This window comes from Cinclus cinclus, chromosome 4, assembly GCF_963662255.1.
Source record: "Cinclus cinclus chromosome 4, bCinCin1.1, whole genome shotgun sequence".
In the NCBI taxonomy this organism is placed as follows: domain Eukaryota; kingdom Metazoa; phylum Chordata; class Aves; order Passeriformes; family Cinclidae; genus Cinclus; species Cinclus cinclus.
This window is the reverse complement of record NC_085049.1, coordinates 20,536,762-20,561,160: the sequence shown is the minus strand read 5'-3', so window position 1 is coordinate 20,561,160 and position 24,399 is coordinate 20,536,762. Positions and strand designations below refer to the sequence as shown.

At 37.5% G+C, this 24,399-nt stretch overlaps 1 protein-coding gene across 1 annotated transcript in view; it reads left to right on the top strand.

Annotated features, from left to right (window-relative positions):
- The first annotated feature begins 14 nt into the window (after positions 1 to 14).
- Positions 15 to 24,399, top strand: part of SMC1B (structural maintenance of chromosomes 1B) — a 28,566-nt gene continuing 4,181 nt past the window's right edge. Inside the window, exons 1-21 of the mRNA XM_062490882.1 lie at positions 15 to 123; positions 1,122 to 1,310; positions 1,817 to 1,929; positions 2,662 to 2,865; positions 3,262 to 3,500; positions 3,970 to 4,228; positions 5,181 to 5,321; positions 7,123 to 7,205; positions 7,735 to 7,942; positions 10,161 to 10,346; positions 12,785 to 12,964; positions 13,716 to 13,862; positions 14,428 to 14,565; positions 15,049 to 15,165; positions 17,671 to 17,777; positions 18,541 to 18,682; positions 19,451 to 19,596; positions 20,520 to 20,673; positions 22,060 to 22,158; positions 23,002 to 23,158; positions 23,870 to 24,024. Coding sequence (XP_062346866.1) covers positions 15 to 123; positions 1,122 to 1,310; positions 1,817 to 1,929; positions 2,662 to 2,865; positions 3,262 to 3,500; positions 3,970 to 4,228; positions 5,181 to 5,321; positions 7,123 to 7,205; positions 7,735 to 7,942; positions 10,161 to 10,346; positions 12,785 to 12,964; positions 13,716 to 13,862; positions 14,428 to 14,565; positions 15,049 to 15,165; positions 17,671 to 17,777; positions 18,541 to 18,682; positions 19,451 to 19,596; positions 20,520 to 20,673; positions 22,060 to 22,158; positions 23,002 to 23,158; positions 23,870 to 24,024 — 3,273 coding nt within the window. The remainder of the gene's footprint in view (positions 124 to 1,121; positions 1,311 to 1,816; positions 1,930 to 2,661; positions 2,866 to 3,261; positions 3,501 to 3,969; positions 4,229 to 5,180; positions 5,322 to 7,122; positions 7,206 to 7,734; positions 7,943 to 10,160; positions 10,347 to 12,784; positions 12,965 to 13,715; positions 13,863 to 14,427; positions 14,566 to 15,048; positions 15,166 to 17,670; positions 17,778 to 18,540; positions 18,683 to 19,450; positions 19,597 to 20,519; positions 20,674 to 22,059; positions 22,159 to 23,001; positions 23,159 to 23,869; positions 24,025 to 24,399) is intronic.

The following is a 24,399-nucleotide window of genomic DNA, read 5'->3' as shown; positions in this document are numbered from 1 at the left end:
GGCTCCCCGCGAGGATGGGTTACCTGAAGCTCCTGGTGATAAAAGACTTTAAGTCGTGGAAGGGGCAGCAGGTTATCGGTCCCTTCATGAGGTTCAACTGCGTCATCGGGCCCAATGGATCAGGTAGTGTGGGTAGGAGGCAGCTGCTCCATGAGCTGTCGACATTGGAGGCTCAGTTTGGTGGGATTTCGCTTGACGGACTTAATGGGTGGCAGCACAAATGAAACCTTAGAGGCACCTGCTCTGTAATTCTTAGCTGAAAGTGTGGGTCTTTACACCATGGAAGGGCCAGGAACAGGCTGGGGGGAGAGAAGGGGTTGATGGAATTCTAATGTCGCGTGGACTTAGGGCTTTCCAGGTTAAGCAGGAAGCCTAGTTTGCAAACAGCACACACCTTGTCTTGGCCACCCCAGCTTGCAGAGATCACATAAAGCTGGTTTTATTTCAGTACTCCGGGCTGTACCAGTGGAAACCTGCTTCTTGATGGGAATCTTTGGGGTTTGCTGCCCTTCCTCCGGGGACAGCCGCTCTGCGAAATGGCGGCTGCGGGGAACTGGGTTCGCCCAGCGGGGCTCTGCAGGTGCAGCGCCTCGTCGTGATCCCAGGTGCTGGAACTTCTTAAAACTTGATCTCTGCTTCAGAAATCCCCTTTCAACAAAAGGGATTTTATGTCTGTTTGTCAAAGTAATAGGAGGTGAGGGCTGCTCTTAACAGAGCAACGAGGGTGTGTTTAACATTTCGCTTTAGTTTCCCCAGTCTGTTAATGATTTAGTCTCTAATCCAGATTCTAGACCCTGTAGTTTCCTCACTTACCTGATTGAAGTAAGATCTATGATTGTAAGTTGAGTATATTTAGCATTATTGCCATGCTGTTTATTGTCCTATCCCCATTGCTCTGTATTGTAATTGTGATATTTTTTCCAGGTGCCACTATCTCGCCACCCTCACAGGGACATATTTCTTCGAATAAAAAAAATACATAATTAGAAATAGAAGTTTAAAAGAATTTGGCAGTTCTCCAGATTCTTTAATTCTTAATAATATGCTTCCATTTATGTCATATCCAAAATGTGTTGTTTTTTTTTTTTTTTTTTTTTTTGGTATGTTTTTTACTTTTTAAGGAAAATCTAACATAATGGACGCTGTTAGCTTTGTGATGTGTGAAAAGACATCAAATTTGCGAGTTAAAAGTGTTAGAGAACTTATTCATGGAGCACATGTTGGAAAACCTGTGTCTTCTACTGCTAGTGTGAAGATAGTATATTGTGAGGAAGACGGGGAAGAGAAAACATTTTCAAGAGTTATCCGTGGTAGGTAGTAGTATATTCTGTTGCATGTACTGTCTGTTGTCTGATGTACAAACAAATGGAAAAAAAAAATACCCTATTTGGAATTTCAGATGCCCAATGTTCATAGTTGGCCAGATTAGTATAGTCTTTCAGGTAGCATTTTAGTAGTTGTACAAATGAAAAAAGACTTGGGTTAATTAATTAAAAAATTAAGTTATTGCTTGTTCTTTGCTCAGTATCTGTCTCTAGATATTTCCTTAGGATCTGTAGATGATGATTTTCTCACCTGGGGTCTGATGCCTTTCTCCAGGCATGAGCAGTGTCAGTTCAGAAAGTACTAAAATTAGAAGCTAGAGTTTTCAAACAGAAAAAATAAATTACTAAAAGTATTAAATGGGTAATTGAAATCTATGTTCTTCTTTGAGAAAATTGCTCAGTTAAATTATTCCACTAGTTTAATTGTTTTCCAACTTTTTTTTTTATTTTAGCCATTTTCAGCAGTAAATTTTTTTCCCTTCCTCCTCTAGGTAGTTGTTCTGAGTTTCTTTTCAATGACAAGTCTGTCAGCAGATCTGCATACATATCTGAACTTGAAAAAGTAGGCATTCTTGTTAAGGCCAGGAATTGTGTTGTTTTTCAGGTGAGCATTTAAGGTTCTTTAAAAAGAAAACAAAAGTTTCTTAGGTTATTTCATAGAATACACAGTTGAGTATTGTCTACAAAGGAGAGCACCCTTAGCCAACTAAAAGGCAACTTATTTTTTCCTGACCTTGCCAAGAACTACAAGACTACAAAATATACTTAACGGGGTTTGTATGTACATTCATATACTAGTAAGAAAGAAGCTAACCTAGAAGAGGTTGAGTGCTTCTGTTATTTGCAATATATTGCAAAGTCAGGGTCTGTATAGATGCTTAGTGTATTTAATTGTAGGAGTGCTAGGAAAAAGTAATTTAATCTTAAAACACTCCTGTTAGTAAAGACACATGAAAATGTAAGGATTTTTTGTAAAGATGGAGGGTTTGAAAATTCTATTCTGCCATTAGTTTCCAGTAATATAATAACATAGGCCTTAAACTTTTGATGAATAATACATTTCAGAAAATAATCTTCCTTAGAGTTGCTGACGAAAATTCCTAAGGAAGAACGGATTTTTCCATCTTACAGAAACATTTATAGAGATCTGAGTGGCTAGGTGATCCTCATTTTGGCACTAAATTTTTCCTTGGGTTTGAATCTAGATGCAATTCCACCAACTGTGCTCACTGTAAATATATACAGAGGTCAATCTGTATTATACACTCGTAAATTCCTAGGGCATCAGAATAGTCTACTGTGCTGCATAATTTATTTCTTTTCAATTTTGCTTTAGGGAACAGTAGAGTCAATTGCAATGAAGAAGCCAAAGGAGAGGACTCAACTTTTTGAACAAATTAGTAATTCATGGGAATATGCTGAAGACTACGAACAAAAGAAGAAGAAAATGCAGCAAGCAGATGAGGATGCTCAGTTTAATTATAACAAGAAGAAAAGTGTGGCAGCAGAACGCAAACAAGCAAAGATAGAAAAAGAGGAGGTAACTTCAAGTTACTCCATTTTCTCATGCTCGATTGCCAGATTTTGCATCTCTTGTGAACTTCAGCAGTGTTTAAAAAAGCACAACAAACCAACAGAACAAACCCACAAATTTCTCTTGGTTTTAGTCTAGCAGTAACTTTTTTTCAGTATGCTATATAATAATTTAGCGTTGTTTGAAAAAGTGGAGAGATACATGTAAGCTAAATAAAAGGAAGTATAGGTTTGCCAGGATAATAAATTAATCTAAGTATTGACTTAAATATGTGAATTGTATCATTAGTGACCATTACTGGAATTACAGCTACTTGTATGTCATCGTACATCACTTTGGCCTTGAAATTAGACAGCTAATGATGGAAAATAGTTTTTATAAATTAAATTTTGATGTTGGTAGGCAGAGCATTACCAGATGCTAATCAAGGAACTGGCTGAAGAAAGGATACAGCTGCAGCTTTTTCAGCTTTATCACAATGAAAAACAAATTGACTTTCTGAAAAACAATTTGGATGAAAAGAATATGGAGGTTCATATCAAGAAAGAGTCTCTTTCCACAGCAGAAGATTCTTTCAGAGTCAAGAAGAAAATGTTTGGGATACTAAACAGGGAACAACAGCAAATGGAAAAAGAAATGAAGTAGGTTTTCCAGTTGGATGAAGTGTTATCTGCACTGGGAATTGCTTGGCAGGTGCCGTGGCATTAGGCTTGGCATTTCCTGGTAGAAATTTGAATGAGAGCCCAGTGCTATGGAAGTCAGTTCCTAGCAGTTCACTGAACTAAAATCCAAAAATGGTTTTTACCTCTTCTACTCTGCCTACATAAATATATCAGTATGTAAATACTTGTTCACTATTACATTTTAGTTTCATTTCTTAAATTACTATTTTCAGTGGATATTTTAAAATAAATCCTCTGTGGGCATATGCACAGTGTATGCCTCAATCTTACAGTTTAAAACTGATTGTTTGCATATGTGGTCAGTGGGGGGGGAGGGGGGTGTCTTTTCTATCTTCCCTCTCTCCCCTTTTCCTGTGACTTTGTTGTTTTGGCTGTTTCTTGTTGGGGTTGGTTGTTTTGGCTTTGTTTCTGGTTTTGTTTTTTTTAGGACTCTGGAAGCATCACTGATTCAGCAGAGACCCCTTTATATAAAAGCAAAGGAAAACACGTCCTACCAAATAAAGAAAGTAGAAGTGTCTAAAAAGTCTCTAAGGGACAAGGAAAAATTGTGTGATAAGGAAAAGCAGAACATAAAAGAACTAGAGATAGAATTGAATGACATTGAGAAGGCATGGAGAGTGTTTGAGGAGAAAACTGAAGAAGAGAGAAGGCAGAGAGCAGCAGATATTGAGCTGGGAGAAAGTCAGGTGAGCCAGGAGGCCCCAAAGTACTGTTTATTAGACAAGTCCAGAAATACTCCTGATTACATGGAAACTGTTATTTCACCAATTGTGATTGTGATTTTTAGTGATCTTTATGGCCTTGAACTCAAAACCAAAATTCTGTTTTATTTAGACACATGGTATGTTTTAGGAGGGTAGTGCAAAACAATTGTCAGGGTCTCAGGGTGACTGATTTTTGAGAACTGGCTTTTCATGTGAGGTGTAAATTAGGGAAAACCAATGAAGACAAAAAAGTAAACCTCACTTGGTAGTATAAATACCATCTGCTGTGGGTCTGAGTCTGAAACTGGGGTAGCTCATTTGAGAAGGAAAGGGCTACATCCCTTAATAGTAAATTCACTTCAGAAGCTGTGTTTGCAACCATGTGGTCACAAATGTTTGTAAAACTACATGATAGCTTTCATTTCATTGTCTGCTCCTTAAAATAGTTTCTGATCAATTAATGGAGAATGTGCAGGGTTATTACCTTAGTTTGTGAATCTTCCTGCACTTCAGAGCATTTGGTCAGTTAGTCCTCACTTAGCAGATTTGTTTAAAATACTTATGTCACTTACTAGATTAAATTTTTTAATAACGGGAATGTTGAAAATACTGCACTAATTTTGGGCTATGCAAAAACTTAGTGTTAACCTTCAGATTGAATGGGAAGTACTATAAGCTTCCCTGAACAATAACAGTAATAAAAAAGGCTAAAAAATTACTGTAGGTGAATACTATTAGGTGTAAGTTTTGGATTGCATCTTTCTCTAAATAAATATAGCTTGTTAAAATGCGTTCAGTAGCTAGAAGAGTCTTCTGGAAAATTGGGTAGTTTTCATAAAACTTAGGTATGTAATGTTACTTAAGGCTATAACAACATGAGTCTTCTCACTTTACAAGGAGAGAGTGAATTTTTTAAAATTTCTTTTTTGTCCAGTTAGAGCGGTACAAAGAGCTAAAGGAGATGGCGAGAAAGAAAGTAGCTACGCTAGCCCAGCAGCTGGAAAAACTTCGTTGGGAGGATAAAGGAGATCAAGAAAGGCTGAAACTTAATCGCAGGAAGAAAAATGAAATTGAGGTATCTGTATCAAACTAAAATCATGTTTTTAGGAGAAAAACATCTCTGCCGTTCTCTCTGGTATAACTGTCTATAAATGTGTTCAGTGCTTTGATGTTATCAAGTCCTCAGTAAAAGAGGTACTTTGCATGTGTTAACTCAGTTTCCATGTTGCAGCAGGTTTAGCAAAATGGCTTCTAAATTCGTTCAGAAATTATTTGCTTGGGCCCACACTGAGGATTTGGCTTTGAAAGCTCTGGCTCTGGTATTTTAGTTACTCAGAGCCTTTGCTTAACCGTCACCAGTTTCTGGTTTTGTAAGTGTAGTGTTTCTGAGGTGTTCCACTGCCTTTGTATATGTGTATGACACACCGTGCAGAGGTCTGTTTTTATTGCAGCTACCTTTTTGCTGAGATGGTTTTAAGGTCTGCTGTGTGTAAGAATGTGTTGTAGTTGGAAAAATCTCAGTGTCCACTTTTCTCTTGCACTTCACAGGCAGCTTTTTTTGTGTGAAAACAGTTGCAGTAATTTTGATTCAGGCACCTTTTATCATTGCAGATTCAAACATGTAACAGTAAAATGCATACATTTTTCACACACTGGCTTGGTTATCATGCCTGATGTCTGCTTCTGATAGAAGTAAAAAGGGCAGAAGGTCAGCTGATGATTTCTGCTTTTGCTGGAAACCTTGTCCTGTTAGGTGTTGGGTTTCCTGATTGTTTTTTGTTTTTTTGTTTGTTGTTTTTTTTTTTTCCCCAGACTCTGCTAAGTTGTGTTTTTGTTGCCTACTAAGAAGTTAGAGAGGCAGCATGCATTTCTTCAGCATTTAGTTACAGAGTCAAGGTTGAGGGAGGCTGCTGTTCAGAAAGCTTAAAAATGCATCATCTGAGATCTTATGAGCGATAGAGTTCCAAACACATCATTGTTGAACATGTAAACTTGCTTCTATGGAAAAGTCTATATTTTACTCCATATTTCTGAGGATATGAAGTTACCCTTATAAGCTAGTATTCCTAGATCAATTTTTTCTTCATTTTCTTCTTTAAATACTATTTCTTTATTAATTACTAGTTAACAGGAAAATGTAGTTAGTATGTAGAAGTGAAATAAATTCTGTTGCCTGTGCTTCTTAAACTGAGCAAGTCCCATTTTGTTATTGAGAAAGGAATAAGCAATTCTTAAGAGTGTGTGAAATATGAATATGCAAGCGTTGTAGTGGGTGCAAGAAGAGGTTAACTCTCCATCCCTAGAACTATTTAAAAGGTCACAAGGAGTTCAGGAGTTAAATTAAGGCTTAATAAACTGTGTAAGTAGCAGTATTATTTTATTTTCTCCATTTGTCTCAGTTAATGTGTTTTTAATAAGTTTGAGCATTTGAAAATTCTTGTTTTACCGTTAGTGGGGGATTTTACTACAATTTTTTGTGTATTTTTGGAAACTGTGTCAATTTTGGAGAAAGCTATTCCTGCCCCTACATCAAGAGCATCTCTTCTGTTTCAAGACCTATAATTTCCTGGCTCTTTAACATTTTTTTATTTGTTGGTGTCATGATTCTCTGTGCTGAAGAGGCTTTCCCTAAACTGTAGCTGAACATGGAAAATCCAATAATGTCCTTAGTAAGATAATTTCCCTGTATTACTTGTTCCAGGTGCAGCTTGGCACCTACTGTTGCAAAAGAGATTCTGTTACTTCACCATAAAGTAGCAATTTAAAAAAAAAAAAAAAAATCTATCTCAGTACTTGTTCTGAATGTAGAGCTGCATATCTTAAACTGTCACTTCAGTCTGGTTTATTTTTAACATATTCTGTTTGTGTCTGCATAGGAAACCATAAAACAGACTGTGGTACAGGTAGAAGAGCTTGAAAAACGCATAGAGAAGTTGGAAGAATACACTAAAATATGCATGTATGTGTAAAAATTAAAAGCTAACTGGATTTCTTGGGTATTAATGATTTTCAAAGCATAGGAGGTTTCTGTTTCCTTCTAATAATTTTAAATTTTAATAAGAACTAGAATTCTTACTGATTTTACTTAATATTTCAATCATTTTAGCTGTCAAAATAAAATAACAAGTATGATGACCAATCCATATGTTGTTTGAATCAATAATCTATTTTGAATCTATAATTCTCATCTATAGATTTTTATAGATCTATTTTGAATCTATAATTTCTCACATGTTACTGTGGATGTGGGGCTATTATTGGGGAAATTCCCAGCAAGAAAACAGGACAGTTTTGTAGTTGTGCTGCTCTAGAAAACATCAATATTTACATTGTGTATTAGCACAGCTCAGTTCTTTCCTCCTGGATCTTGTCTTCTGCCTAATACTTACTCCTTGTGAAGTTAGGTGAATGCAGAATGACCTTAATTTATTCTGAAAGTGTGTGCAAATAAATTGTGAGTTGCTTTTTATTTTTGCCCTTGTTCAAAGGGGATCATTAGCAGAAAAAAAACAGCAGGAGGAAGTGCTGGCTAAGGAAATTGAGAATGCAACAATAAAAATGGCTGAAGTGAATGAAGACTTGAACAAAATAGTTGATGAACTGCAGAATGCCAAAATCGATTACCATGAAGGAAGGCGTGAGCAGATGAGAGCAGAGATCCTGGAAAGTCTAAAAAGGCTGTATCCAGATTCTGTGGTAATGGAATGGTGTCACTCACATGGTTTATTTTAAAGTTAAGACTTAAAAGTTCTGCATTAGACTAAGTGAGCAAATGGAGTAAATTGGATGATCTGGAATATCCTTTTAAATTTTGTTCTTGATTGTACTTGATGAAATAGGGTTTCTGGAAGAATTGTAGCATATATTGTCATTATTTTTTCACAGGTTCCGAAAATGAAGGGATTACTGCTCACATAAAATAGTAATTTTGATCGCTTGTGTGATTTAGTGCTGTTTAATTAATTTTTTCCTTATTTGGTTTTGTTTTCTTCTGTCCTCCTTTTTGACTTTGTTATTTTGAACAAATTAATGGGCAGGTTAGCCATGAGACCATTTATTCTGGAACAAATACTGCTTCTGAAAGACAGCTTTTATATTATCAAATGGTCTGTCTTTGATTATAAGTTGGGGTATTTTACATATTTTTCCTTAAATTACACTTCAGTAATGCCATTAAGGGTTTTGTCTGATGATTGTGAATTGTCAGCAGACATTAACTGGTTTACAAAGCATCTTTACATCTTTTTTTAGTGGTATCAAAAAGATAAGACTCCATCACTGGAAGCCATTTCAGATAAGAAATTTTTAACAAATAAAATAAATTAATAATTGGTAATCATTCTCTTTTGATATACATAGTCTTCTGAGGCGTACAAGCTTGAAGTTTTTTTTAATGTTTTTTGATGCTTACTCAACTTCCAAGTGTTGCCTTTAGAACATTTAAAGTAAACTCTTTTCAGCTTTTTTTCTTCTTGGTCTTTTGCAAAAAACCTCCTCAGAATATGGCAAGGATCTAATCCTGTTGTTTTCTCCAGAGAGAATAATTGGCTTTTCAGCTGCTTTTCAGAATTTTTTTTCTCCAGGTTAGCAAGATGGCACAAAAAAATCAAGGACTTAACCTCTTTTGCTCACTTCTTGTTTTATATCCCTGTTTGAAAAGAACTGTATCAGATGGTGATGCCTTATTGGCTTAGGGAAGGTTGGTGTTGAGAAATGTTCTGTGATTTTCCTGTAGGAACTGCAAGTTTGAGAGTAGTTGGAGATGGGGTGGCTTCTAACAAAAATGAGAAGTCCAATCCATTACATAAACTATCCTGTTACAGGAAGGCTTAGTGCTGCCTGCTTCAGTTACCCTTGTTCCTCCAGTAGTTTTCCCAACACCTGCATACTAAGGCAACATAGTTATTTCTGAACTGCTTCTTAATGCAGGAGTGTACTACTTCCAGATGAGTGAACACAACCTTAATCACATTTTCAGGATAGAAGGGTTAAGGCATATATTGTCTTCTGGCAGAACTGAAGGAAATCTTTGTGTCAGTCTTCTGAATTTCATGGGCAAAAATGGCAGACAGCTTCTAAATGTTTGGCTCCTACATGTGTCTTACAGCTTCTGTTCTGTTAAAACATGCCTATAATGGTGGGTGAACACTGTAAGTAGTAAACTTGATAAGAATAAAACTGTAGTTGTGCAGGAAGATATGAGTAGCTACATGTCAAAAAGCAGGAAAATTGTTGTTGCGTGAATTCACGGGTAATAATGTTCAGAATGTGAATCAGTAGGTTTGATCATTTAGAAAAAGTTCAACTCTGCCTATAATTACAGAAAAGAAATAAAAATCTTTAGGGAGCATGTACAACAATGAACTATAATTTTCTCTCCAGAGGTGTTATTTCAACACGTGGCAAAAGAGGCTTGATTATTTGAATTTTACAGTACAAGAAAAGTAGTTTTTACTCATTTCATGCTTATTCTATTTTGGGTTGGAACAGGAATGGTACCTCTTGCTGCCATTTTGCAGGTAACAGGTCTGTTATCTAAGATGTTACTGTCATTTTAAGATCTTGCTTAGTGTTACTTTCTCACTCTCCAGAAAGCCTGCTTAGCTCACTTTGTCACTGTCATGCATCTAGAAGTGTATGAGAGATTCTCAGTAAAACATTGGTAACCTTACAGAAAAAAATGAGATCCTTTCAGATTCTGAAGGTATACTTTATAAGTTGGGTTGATGAAGGTATACTTTTAAGTAAGTTGGGTTGATGACTGCTATTTCTGTTTTTTCTGATATGCAGCTGTTGTGAGAGAGTTCAGCTGGTGGTATGTAATAGTGAAGCAGTAAGAGGAAATATATCTCTTGTATGCAAAAACATTTTTGGTATCTAAAATACTGATATCTCTGTGTATTTTAATCTTCAGTTTGGAAGATTGCTTGACTTGTGTCATCCTATTCATAAAAAATACCAGCTTGCTGTTACCAAGGTATTCAGCAAATACATGACTGCTATTGTTGTTGCCACTGAGAAAATAGCAAGAGATTGCATTCGGTTTCTAAAACAAGAACGAGCCGAACCTGAAACTTTCCTTGCTTTGGATTACCTTGATGTAAGTATGATTTTCTTTCTCATGTCATCAGGAAGCTAATGCACTTTTAATTCTTGATACTTAGTCATTTAAGTTTAACTAAAATTAACTTAAGTGTTAAAGCATGGGACTTGGCAAGTGAATTTTGTGAGGTTCCTGTTGGCCCCCTTTGCCAGCCAGCTGAGGTCCCTCTGGATGGCAGCATGACCATCTGGCATATCAGCCATTCCACCCAGTTTTTTGTGATCAGCAGATGCTGAGGGTACATTCTTCCCCATCATCCAGATAATTAATGAAGGTGTTAAATAGGATCAGTCCCAGTATTGGCATGGCTACCTACTGGCCTCCAATTGTGCTACCATTCACCATCCTGTGGGCTTGTCTGTTCTGACAGTGTTCAGTGCACCTCACTGTTCATCCAGACCCTGTTTCATCAGCTTCTCCATGATGATCTTAGGGGAGGCAGTGTTAAAAGCCTCTCTGAAGTGTAGGTAGGTAATATTCACTGTTCTTCCTTGGTCTGCCAGGCCAGTCATTTCTGTTGTGTCAGGCTGTTGATCATGAATGACTGACTTGGTGAATCCATGCTGACTACTTCTTCAAGATTTTGTGTTCATGTGCCTGGAACTGATTTGTAGGATAAGTTGCTCCGTCGCCTTTCCCGCAGTAAACATGAGGTAGAGCATCCTCTGGTTCCTTGGGTCTTTCTTCTTGCCCTTTCTTGAGCACAGGAGTGACATTTGTTTTCCTCTAATCCTTAGGCACCCCTTTCAGTTGCTGTGGTCATTGAAGGATGCATTGAAAGTGACCTTGTAATGACATCCTTCATCTCTGCTTGTTCATCACACCAGGGCCTGCACATTTACATGCATCCAGTTTGCTTAAGTTTGCCTGACCTGATCCTCTCCTTCCAAGAATACGTATTCCTTGTTCTAGACTCCCCCTTGGGCTCCTGCCTGGGTTCCCAGAGGCTAGTCTTGCATGTAAAGACTGAGGTGAAAAGAATTCAGTACCTTAATCTGTTCTATATGCTGTGTCACCAAGGTCCCTGCCTCATTCAGTAGCAAGCTCACATCTTCCTTAGTTTTGCTTTTATCACTGTGTATTTATAGTGCCAAAAGTGTATTTACAGATGCCATTTCTTCAACATCCCTTGTCAGATTTGGTTTCAGCTGAGTTTTGTTTTTTTAACCTTGTACTTGCATGCTTGGACAGTGCTTGTGGATTCTTCTGAGACTATCTGTTCCTGCTTTCACCTATTGTTGGTTTCATTTTTGCATCTGAGTTTGCCAGGAGCTCACTGTTTATCCTCGTGGCATTTTTGCCTGACTTCTTTCTCGTTGGTATGTTAATACTCTTAAGACTGGAGGAGCTGATCCTTGAACACTGAACAGGATTCTTGGCCTGTCTTCATTTGGGGGTCTTGTTCCATGAAGAGGAACCCAAAGTCCAGGGCTGTGAGCTTGCCTTTTGCTTTGGTGCCTACTCTCAGGATGCTGAAGTCTTCTACTGTGTCATGCTTACTGCAGCCAGGGCTGCTTTTGACTTTCCCATCCCCTACAAGCCTATCCCTTTTGAGTATGAAGTCTAGCACACCTCATGGTTCCAACTTCTGGCATCTCTGTCCCTTAGGTGAGGAATTGGTCATCAGTGCTTCTCAGGAACAACATGGACTGCTTATGCCCTTTTTTGTTTTTCTTTTAGCTGTCTGTTGGAAGCCTCATCTATTTGTCCTTCCTGATCAGGCTGCCTGTAGCAGACACCCATTGCAATGTCACCTTTAACAGGCCCCTCTGTCCTTACATATGAGCTCCCAAATGGCTCATTTTCTTTCCCCAGGAAAACCTCCATGCATTCCAGCTGCTCTCTCACATAAAGGGCAACTTTACCTCCTTGTCTCCACCCCACCTGTCCTTCCAGAAAAGCCTGTATCCCTCCATGGCACTGCTTCAGCTATAGGAGCTATCTGACCATGTCTCCTTGACCCCAAAAATCATAGAATCACAGACTAGTTTGGTTTAGAATGGATCTTAAAGCTCATCCAATTCTACCCCTGCCATGGGCAGGGATACCTTCTTCTAGACCAGGTTGTTCCAACCCCCTGGCGTTGAACACTTGCAGGGATGGGGAAGCCACAGCTTCTCTGGGCAAGGTGGTAGCCCTGCGACCACACACACAGCTTGACCTCTCTTGTTTATTCTCCATGCTGTGGTGCCCTTTGATGGGATGCACAGGTTATACAATAGTATCATACTGTATCATAAATAGTAATGCAATAGGTTACACAGGTTGAAGGACAGTGATGTACAGAGAACATAAACCCCAGATCTGTTTCTAGTCCTGCAGCGATTTGAGCTCCCTATTGCATTGATCTGTACATCCTGTCCCCAGACTACTCAGATTTGGACATGTTTTGCTGTAACAACATGGATTCTAAACACTGCTTGTTTGCTTTACAGGTTAAACCAATTAACGAGAAGCTAAGGGAGATAAGAGGAGCTAAAATGATGGTGGATGTTGTACAAACGCACTTTGCTCCATTGAAAAAAGTGATTCAGTTTGTGAGTGGGAATGCCTTGATCTGTGAAACAGTTAAGGAAGCAAAACACATTGCATTTGATGGACCAGTGAGGTTGAAAGTAAGAAGCTAAAGTTTGTTGCATCCATTTTTCATTGCAACAGTTGTGTTTGATGCTATCAAATAATTCTTCTCTAAGCATGCTGGAGTATTGCAGATAAACGCAGAGTTGGTACTATGCTGTCTAATCCTACAGAAACAAATCACTAAATACTTCAGATGGCTGTGTTTTCCCTCTGATAGTGAGTTAAGCCAGTGTCCTGGGAAAAGGCAAATGAAAAGATAGTTAGTGTCCAAATATGGTTCTTGGTATGGTCCTTGTGATGAGGAGTAGGAGGGATGGATAATCTGGCTTCTAAAACTGTGTGATTTAAAAATATAGATGTCATCTTGCAAGATTTTCTTTGAAGAAATGCTTTCAAAATTCATTCAAATACCTGTCAGAATCTCTTGGTTGTAGATACAGATTATGTTCAGGACTGGAAGCTTCTCTGTCACTTCTTACAGTTCTTTCTTCTTACTCCTGTCTCTGTTGCTGCAGACAGTATTTTATTCACTTAATCAAAATTTTAGAAAATTAAGACGGCTTTAAGTTGAAGGTGAGTGTGAAGTCATTTTTACTTGAAATTCAACAGAATTTCTCTTTTACTTCAGCTGTTTCATGTTAGCAGGTTTGGAAGAGAAAAGAAAAATTTGAGTCCAACTCAGATGTGATCGTTACTTGTTTAACTACCATATCTTGGATGCTAGTGCATGGGGCATTTTGGCTGGGTCTTTTCAGATGTATTTGGATATAACTTATTTTCTTCCAGACAGTGGCTCTTGATGGAACTTTATTTTTGAAATCTGGAGTGATTTCTGGAGGATCAAGTGATTTAAGATTTAAGGCTAGATGTTGGGATGAGAAAGAAATTACCAAAATGAAAGAAAGAAGAGATAGCTTGATTAATGAGTTAAAGGTAGGTCTCTTAAAAGCACTTAACTGCAGAAGTCATGCTCTGTCTAACTTGGTTCTGGGAAGGTGATTTTCTAAAAATGTAATTTGAAAAGCTTCTAGAAGATGTAGACAGGACATAAAAGCTGTTCATCCTCTTCTAGTTAATAATGAACTCTGCATCTCAATTCTGAGCTGTGGTTCTCAGTTTGCAGGCATAAATTCAGGATAACACTGTTGGTCCAAGCTCCCCTCAGGAAAAAGTTAAGACTTGTAGTGAAAATGACAATATGATTGTGTCGACATGTGAATGTTAGCATGAACCAAAATCTGATAGTGTAAAATGATTTGTCATACATTTAGTATTGTTTTTTTTAAGAGGGATGGAGTTGTAATCTGTGAGCAGCTACTTTCTTGGGAGAGATAAATCTGTTACAGTATTAATATTGAAAATGACATGTGTTGTCAGCCTTTACCTTGAATGAAGCCCTATATCAGTGAGGCTAGCTTTAAAATCTGAAAAAGAATAATCTTCAAATAGTTCACCTTCTGTGTAAAAAGCTTTTTCTCCCACCATAATATTTTTCTAGGACTTAATGAAGATCAGACGGAAGGAGGCTGACTTGAAGCAATTGCGTGCTCAGTGCCAAGGAACTCAGACACGACTTAAATATTCACAGAGTGAATTAGATCTTATTAAAAAGAAACATCTTGCTAATCTCTTCATGGTATAGTATTAATTCTTTCTAATTTTCATGTTTAATAATTTTATTGTTTTAGCAATTACTAATCGAGTAATGCTACTTCCTTACATAGTCTTTAAAATGAAGTTGAAATTTTACATACAGCAGTTACAGTTAAGGAATTGATAAAATATAAAAAGCAAGACTGCAGAGTACTTTACATGAGGCTTTTTCTCTTGTGTTTTTAAAACTTGGTTTTCTGGTAAGCTTGGGTTATTATTTAGTAACTTTAACTTACAGACTTCTGAAAGTGCAATTTATGTGCTTTTTTTAGTTTGCTTTTCCACTTGTTAAAACCTGTAATTGTTACATGCAGATTGGCAATAACAGTGGCTAAGTGCCATTTGAGAAGAAAATATTTAATACTTTTAATCAAAAAAACAGTTAACCTGGAACAGAGCTGTCTCAGTTTCTAGAAAGTTGATCATCCTATTAAGAAAAATTACCATCTTTTTCCTCTCTGTCTAGGAAAAATCAAAACTGGAAAGTGAACTGGTAAATATTGAGGCTCAGCATGGTATGCTGAACGAAGGAATAGTACAAAGAAAAGAAAAAATAGAAGCATTTCAGAAAAAAATTAACGAGGTAATGGCTTTTGTCAGAGCTTTGAGAGCTCATTCTGTTAGGCTACAGAAACTTAGTTTTCCTGATGTTTAGACCTGGACAACTTTTAACTTTGAAAACTGCTTTGTTAACAAGGCTTGTACATTATTTCTCCATTTCTCCATCTACATTATCTCTCCACATCCTCTACCTTTCTTACCAAGGTAGCTGTGAACAGAGAATGTTAGTGTGTATGAGTCATAGCTTTGCAAATCAGTTTCCTTGGAGTCAAAGCTGTGTGACTGTCAAGTGCTAAACACAAATCTAACTAACCAAATCCATCCATGTATCAAACAGATGAAGCTTTGCTTAATTTATATGGCTTTCTAGAGCTGAAATCAGTCCTCAGCACTGTGAGAGGGCCTTGTTCTGAACAGGTGGCATGTCTGGGGTATGGCCTGTCTGCTTGGAAAGTAGATGAAAAATAGCATAGTCTGAAGGTGCCTTTCTCTTGGGAAGTAGCTGGTGTTTGTTCTTGATTTTTCTCTGTGCTTTGATTACCCTGGGAGAATGGCTGAGGTGTGTGTGATGATTGTCAGCAAATTCCTGTTTCACTTTTTTGGGGGGCTTGTTTGTTTCTGTAGAGGTACTCTTTGTGATTTTGTTGTTTGGTTTTTTCTTTGCTGGGTGAGAGGAAGGTTCTTTTGCATGTTGTGATTTTTGGGGCTTGTTTTGGTATTTCGTTGGTTGTTTTTGTTTTGTTTTTTTTTTGTTTTTTTTTTTTTTTTAAGACCATTGTATACCTGTATTCAAGTCCACTTCGTGGAAGATGAAGCTGGCCAGTGATATAACTGAGTGTTCTTTGCTCATCCTGTTTTGAGGTGTAGGTGATGTAGAACATGGAGATGTTGTTCTATCCCCACCTGTCCAAATTCATTGTCTGTTAACGGTACTAAACAGCTTTTGTCTTTAGAGTCTGCTTCTGTCTGCTTCTTACCAGCAGCAGGAAAAGTTCTCCGATATGTTATCCACCACTTAGGTTTCTCAGCTGTTTTTTGTGTAGACACTTCTGCCATCTCATCCCTCAGTTTCTCTGCCATTTACTAATCTTCCAGTGATCCCCAGAACAGTTCATACAGACAGTGGACAGATTTCAGAGCTGCATTGTGCAGAAGAGACTAAAGGCATTCAGTGAAGGGAATGTTAGTAAAGCCTAATGTGATACCAAGAGGGGTTTCCTGCTGTGTTCTGCTAGATTAGGCAGTAACTGACCCCTTGGGGAAATAGGCAGCTCATCTCTACCTGTGTCTTGAAGCTGCCTTTGTTCCTATTCTTGTGAAAAAAATCTGGTGTAAGTTGTGGTAAAATGGTACTGCAATTTTGTCTGGAAAATTCACAGTCTAGGACTTAAATGCTGGTGTAAATGTATATTGTTGAAGGAGAGATTGCTCACCACTGTCTGCAGTTAACTCGGGCTGTATTGTACATCTGTAATTTAGTTCCTGGCTTCTGACCCAATTCTCATCATTCAGTCTGGGATTAATCCATGACTAGAATTCTACATGTAAGAACAAGCCAAAATTGCTGCTTGTTCTCTGTCTTGCTTGGGGTGCAGGCATGAGGGAGTACAGATGTCTGTCATCTGCAAACACTGAGAAAAGTTGTTGATGGTTAACTGTGTAAGAATTCCAGATACAGGAACTTTTTTATTTTGCTTGTTCTGAAAATACAAAAACATAAAGGCTATAGTTTGGAACCAAGAGTAGTGTAACTTGGATAGTACAGCTTGGTCTGATGCAGTATTTGCTACCTGTCTAAAAAAGCCTGAATACTAAAACAGTATTAACAATACCAGGCTTTGACCTGTAGAGTTCTCTTAAAATATTTTTCAGTCCATGGAGTTTCCTTTTAAATCGGAATTATAGGAATGGACTGTTGCTTTTTCTTCCTTCGGTCCAGCCATATATGCTGTACCTAGTATTTGCCTGCTTAAATTTTTCTTTAAACTTTTAGAATTGGTTTTGACTGATGCTTTTGTTTCTATCTACTCTATGATTAGGAAGTGAGATATTCCAGGGCAGAGTTTTTGCTATGACTTTTCTATAAACAGGGCACAGTAGTTTATGTTTATGGATCTCTTGAAAGGATTTAAATTAAAAAACTGAACTACAACCCCAAGAAATCTGATGTATCTGATTAGTGTCCTGTCCAGCTTTCTCTTCTTCAGCTATCTGGGAACAACAGGTAAAACCAGGGAGGCTGGTTACACTGTGATGACTTTTGTCTTTGGAATGACCAGGTGCTGTGAAGAAGAGCTTACATTAGAGTAACACTTCGTAAATCACAGACACATATGCCTTATGTCTGGCATTTGGACTGAAAGTGTTACTTGAAAATTTCAAGTACAAATTACTTCTCTGTAGTTGTTAACTGTTTTCTTGAAGTACCTTAAAATCTAGTCTGAAGCATTAAGTGATTATATATTTTACATCTGTGAGTTTCAAAATACTATAATCATTTTTTTGTTTCATTTCTCTGTTTTCAAAGGTTGAAGATACTGTTTTCCAAGAATTCTGTGAAGAAATTGGTATAGAAAATATTCGTGTGTATGAACAAGAACATGTGAGACAACAAGAAGAGATTGATAAGAGAAGGTGATATAGGTCACTAAAGTGTAAACCAGTAGCTGATATTAGATTGTGCACACTGGTACTTGAGAAACTCCATCACAGGCAATAACACAAAATTCTAGGAAAACGTAGAAGGTTCTTGTCACTGTAAAGATTAGTTAGGCCACTGCTATTAATTAGGCTATAGATCAGTAAGACAAGATTAGTTAGACCACTGCTGTGGTTTGGTTTTGTAAGACAGAGTCAGTGACAACTTGCAACAAACTTGAAAGGCAACATTTACTATTTTTATTTTGGTAGCACAACTGTAAAAAAATAAAGAATAGCTTTCTTATATCCCCACACTGAAAAATGGCGCTATCCCAGATTGAGAATAGCATGAAGGGTCACTCATATGTGAAAAAATCTTAGGAACTGGGTGTAAGATGCAGGTGTTTGGTATAAGAACATACTCTTAAGGAAAACAGATTTTTGAGTTTTTCACAGGCAACCTCGGCTAGTGTTTCTCTCAGTCACATGTGGCTTCACCACAGATTTGTATTTTAGAAGGAGAATGTTAAAATGAACTGATGGTTAAAGTTCAGGTGTCACGTTGCATATTAATGTGGCTGTATTCTATATTGTATTTGTTTAACCAGTATTGCTATATTTTTGTGATTTCCCATATTTCTGCAGGATGTGGTGTAGTAGAATCAATGTAATGCAAATTTTTATGTTCACATGGAGTGCAATAACAGTTAATAGCCTGCTTTGTAAGAACTGGTTTTAAATCCTGTGTTTTGACTAGACTGGAGTTTGAAAATCAGAGGACACGACTGAACATTCAGCTGGAGTATAATCGTGATCATCTACAAAAGTTTACAAACTCACTCAGCAAGTTGAGGGAGACAGTTCATAAAGATGAAGGTGAAATTATCAAGCTGCAGAGGGTAATAATAAAATCTATTTCAGTGTCTCTGTAATTCAGTGCATTCTTTCCTCTCAGTTCCAGTTTTTAATTAATGTAGTTGATGCTGTGGATTAATTTTTCAAGGGTTCAATTCAGTGTTGACTTCGTAATTGTTCAGAAAAATGCAGATACATATTGCATCTTAACCTTGGAATAAACTGCTGTATTTGGATGCCTATTTATTACTAAAAATAAGCTTAGTAAGAATTAAGTTTTTGGATTCCTATCTGTACAATTTTAATTTATATTTTGTTCTGTTGATACGAAAAGGCAACATACAACCATAGCTAAAACCAGCAGCATGTGGCTCAGATTCAGCAGATGATTCTTACGAGTAAGAGCAAGCAACTCTGGTGCCTTACATCTTTAAGCTACTTTACAGCTACTAATACATTTAAAGTGATGCTATGAAACCAAGTTAGATTTTTAGTTGAAGAAATATGTATGGGTTCTTCCTTCACAATGTTCTTTATCCTGTATTGTGCTGATGGTGCTTGTGAAAGAAACAAGCTTGTGCTGGTTCACAGAAAATGGAAGGAGAAAAATCGGTGCTTTGAACAAAAACCGAGAAGTGAAATGTATTAAAGTGCCACAAAGTAGGGGAAACCCTCCCTTCCCAGTGCCTTTCAGATCTTGTGCTGTAACATATTTGAATGTAGCAGGTTAAACTTTAACTCTTTCCTGTATAGTAGAGGTTCCAGATCTAGATTCTTGGTGGGAGGTTAAAAATGTAAATGTTTCTATGCAGGATGAGGAAAGGCTTCTAAAAAAAGTGAATGAACTTTTGGAGGAGCAGCAACACCTTAAGGATAGATTAAGTGCTCATAAGTCTGAGCTTACAAAAAGCCAAAATGAAGTTGAAGAGTTCAGAAAGACGATGTTAACTCTTAATAGGTAATTCCTACTTCTACTCTAGGGAGATGGTTAAAGGGATAATATTTAGAAGGGTTTTACTGATCACATGTTTGGATTTCTCTTATTTTCTTTTGGAAGATTTATTAGAGACATAGTGATTTGCATCTAGTGTGCCTTAGTTTGACAGTGTTTCTAATTCAATGTGAAGGAGAGTATTTCAAGAGATCCATGCCATAAACCATATAGAAATATTTTATCTACCTAGTCACAGGTCTCACTGTGATCTCTGACCACAGCTCTCATCTCTTTTGGAGAGTATATAGTAGCTTGCACCTTGACTGGGGGCGTGTGAAGTTCCCTCATAGTTTCACTGTTTAGTCTGAGCTGTGCAGTGGGTCTGAGTAATGGGAACAATTCTGTTTTCTGATTTCATTGTTATTTTTCCAGACTTTTAATGTGATGGATACTTTAAACTAATACTAACTTTAGGTCATAATTTTGTTGTACTGTTACATTAAATCATCTCCTTTGTGGACAGTTGATGCTGATGGTAATTTTATGCTATCCGAGAAACTGGTTGCAAAGAATCAGGCTGTTTCAAGGAGAGTAATGATAAATATACTTGATTACATATTAAAAGATGAAGTCTCCATACACGTTGACTAGAGTTGAATGGAACAGAGGTGGCTGTAATTAGGAAAGATGGGTATTTGAACCTGCTTTGAAGTGAACTTGGCAGTGTACTGAGACTGAGGCTCCCTCTGGAGTAATTCGGGAGAATGGAAGGGATGGCAGAAGTACAGTTGCATTTTCCCTTATGTTTGATGGGGGTTATTGCAGAGGAAGTGGCCCTCTTGGTGCTTGCAATCTGTTTTCTGTGCTGCATTTATCATGTTGTGTTTCTGTGGATGTTATTAGCAGTGATGTTTCCACTCTTTGTCTTACGCGTTTTGTGCACGTAGAGAAGTCACAAAGTTGCAGAGGGAAGCTGCAGCTCTAGAAACCTCTCTGGAAGAGAAGAGATTAAGGAGACATAATCTGCTGCTTGAATGCAAGGTGCAGGACCTGAAAATCCAGTTACTGTTTGGATCACTGGATGACATCAGTGAAGTAGAGGTACTTAAAGTGTTTGCAGAAGCTAGATATCATAGAGGAACACTTATTCATGAATTCAAAGATCCTTTTTCTTTCCTTACAAAACTGTTTCTCTTGCACAGTAATGTTCAAACCAGTACTCAAAATACATTAGTGTGATCAGATCTTTCATTCAAAAGAAGGATTTATTTTTATTTTTGTAGACAGAAATATTGTTTTCAAGTGTTTTTGCTTGTGCTTGAAACATACTCTTGTGAAATATATAAAATCTTATGGTATAGGAAAATGGGTATGAAGATAAGGAAGAGGATACACAGGAGTCAGTTCTGAAAAGTAAATAAATACTGCATGTGCAATGGTTGACATCATATTTGGTCTGTCATCCATAATATAAATGGTGTATATAGAATTATCCTTTTGTGTTCAGTAGATGTAGGTATTCACAAAAATCAGGGATAGGCTGAAATGCAAACATTGCTTCTATCTGATGAGTGCCCCTTATTATTTGTCTCCATCTTCCCTCTTTTTCCAACATACTTTTGTGAGGAGAAATAAATTTTCTGCATTTTTACAAAAGAAATGAGCTGTGGGTTTTGAAGAACTTGTAACAAGTATGTGAATTTGGAAGGAGTCTTGTTGAACCCATTCTTATAAAAGTATTTTTGCTGGAGGATAGGTGAGAACTGGGCAGCAGGCACTGAGGTGGGGTGGGCAGTCTGTGAAGGGAAAGAACAAGAAGTACTAATGATCAGAGGGTATAGGAACTCAGCTCTCACTGTTTCTGAATAAGGAAGAGAGGAAGGACGGAACCAAGGAGGGAAGCAGAAGGAATAACAATGGGGATTCCTAATTAACCTCAGTGAGAAGACCACCAAGATTTAGTTCAGAGAAAAGAATCTTGGTGGAAAAGGGATCCAATAATGAGAGAGCACCCATGTTTCATTTGAGGGAAAGTGTCTGAAATTCAGGCTACAGGGAGTAGTTTCTCTACTTAAGCTATGCAGAACTGAAGCTCCTCTATTCTTTTGAGTGGAAGAAATGCCTCAGTTTACACACTTCAGCCTTCCCTTGGAAGAGATTGAGGTGTCAGGTAGTGTACATCTTTGCAATCAGGAGATTTACAGTATGTACAGTGTTGTAGATACGTAATAAACAGATTGCTGCTGCTTTTAACGTAGCTTCAAGCTGAGTTTTGCAGATGTTGTCTTCATTTAACAGGAGTGTGTTAATAAGGCTCATGAGATCTTAACTGTTCACTCTGTTTGGGCCAGGGTGAGAGCCATGGATTAAGCTTACTTGTATCATGATACCACTGTCTCTTAATGAATTCATTTTACCAATTCATTAGTTAATTAGTTTCAAAGTTAACTGTTGTTTTTCTGAACTGCAATGTCCTTCATCTTATAGCTAGGAACTGAAATAGAAGACACCCAGACTCTATCAGGAATCTATGAAAGGGAAGAGGGAATTCAGATAGACTACAGCACCCTAGAAGTCAATCTAAAGGTAATGTTTTCTGTCAGAAATTATTTGGGATGGACTGTTTGATTTTATTAGTTGTTTATTTTGTTCTTCACCCTGGTCTTTAAGTGACACTTGGTAAAACCACTGCTAAGCTGAAGTGCATGTGTATCTGTGCTCTGGTTTTGTACTCAAGACATAGCATTGATGTGTGGCATTTTAGATAGGTCAGTTTCCTATATAACTGGCTTTAACTTCTACTTACCTGAACCCCAAAAATACTTAATATAACCTTGATTTTTTTCTTTTTTTATTCCTCCTTTCTGCCTTGGGGTTCCAACTTCGTATGTTAGAGCTAAAAACTCACAACCCAAGGATGGCTGTCAGTGGTCGTTTACCTTTTGTTTGTGGTATTTGCAGAAACTGGGACTTTCCATCCTTCCCTGTCCAACAGTCCATTAGGTCACGTTTTCTCAGCAGTAATATTTTTTCCTTTTTAATCTTGATGTAAATAGTTAAATGTCAGAGGCTAAGCACAGAGCAAAAGATGAATCTGTCATCAGTAGAACTTACCTCAAAGAATAGAGAACCTGTTCTTTAATAATCAAGGAGTGAAGCGCTAATCCTGCTCCTATGTTGTATTTTAAAAAGAGAATAAAGGGAAAATAGTTGTCTCCCTGTTTTTAAAGGTCTTGGGGAAGAAGAATGAGGGCCTGGTAGATTAACTGCAAGAACTAAGAACTGGGTGGCATTTTCAGCTGTGTTTCAAGTTTAAGCTATTAATGAGTGGGGTAATTGTTTCAGGAACTGAGTGCTTGCTGTATGTATTGAAGTGTCTTGGCCTAAAAGCAAATTAGATTGCTCTGGTTTTTTTTTTTTTTCCTCTAGGAACTAGAATCTGATCAAGATATAGACGATCATGTGAACCAAATGCAGCAGGAAATCAAATCTAAAGAGGCCACATTAATGAAGACAGCGGCTCCAAACCTGAGAGCAGGAGAGAAGTTACAGATAGCTCGGGACAAGTTTCAAGAATCAGTAGATGGTAACACTGAGTCCTTCATGTCAGTCACTTCTGTGATTCTGCCCCAATTGAAATTCCTCTTCTTGGGGTTGGTCCTGCTGTTTTTGTGCTCAAGTGTTTATCCTCAATTATCTTTTTAATTATATGCAAACAATTCATTAATATACACTTGAGTGTACAGTAGTTTCTTGAAATACAGTTTGAATGATTGGGAAGATATTTATTCCTCACATAACATCATAAAGTTTTCACTTGATTTCTGAGAAGTACTGACTTTAACATTAAAATTGCCTAAATTTTTCTTACATAACTGAAGGAACTGTGTATGTTGTCCAAAACTCAGACATGAGCATTTCTGCAAAATAATTAGTATCTTCAGAGAGTTTTGAAGATGCCAACAATGTAAGAAACTTAAGGTGTTCTGGATCTGTACCAGGTCAGTGCTGGTGCTGCTTAGGGCTGCCTGACTCCTGGAGGGAATTAGGAGAAGAATATTGTTTCTTGCTCCAGACAAGTGTGGCACAGAGCAGATTGGCTATATCACAACTTTGCTGGTTTGTGGGTCCCCCATTTGAAATCTGGAAGGAAACTCGCACTATATTGCTATGTTCCTTTTTCTGCAAAAAGATTTTCTTGGATGCTGCTCATGGTACCCAGTATATATTTGTTCTGTGTATTTGCTCAAAGAATCCTTAATTCAGTTCCCGTAATTTTTGGTTTTTTTCGCTATAGCTTTTGAGACCAGCAGAAAGGAGGCCAGAGTATGCAAGCGGGAATTTGAAGAGGTGAAAAAGAGGAGATATGAGCTGTTTACCCGGTGCTTTGAGCATGCCTCCATAGCCATTGACAAGATCTACAAGAGGCTTTGCAGGAACAGTAGTGCTCAGGTGTGTTGTACTGAGGGGCTTTGCCTTAAAGGCCTTACTGGATGTTTGGTTACCTAGAATAAAGTAGCACTTGTGGTTTCCAAAGACAGTCTCAGTCCTTAAGAAAAAAATTACAGAAATAAAGTCTACAGAAATTTGGAGTCAGGGAAGGAATAGGCAATAAGCCCAAGCATGCTTGACATTAGACAGAGGTAAGGTGTGAGCAAAATAGGGAACTATTCATCTTGGCTTAGTTTTACTCTTTGCTTTTAGCAAACTTGTAAATTACCAGAATACAAGTGTGAAATGTAATTGGGTACTTCATTTTAAAATAACACTGGTCTACACATCAAGTTATACAAATAGTAATCATTAGTACAGACAACTGAAAATCAT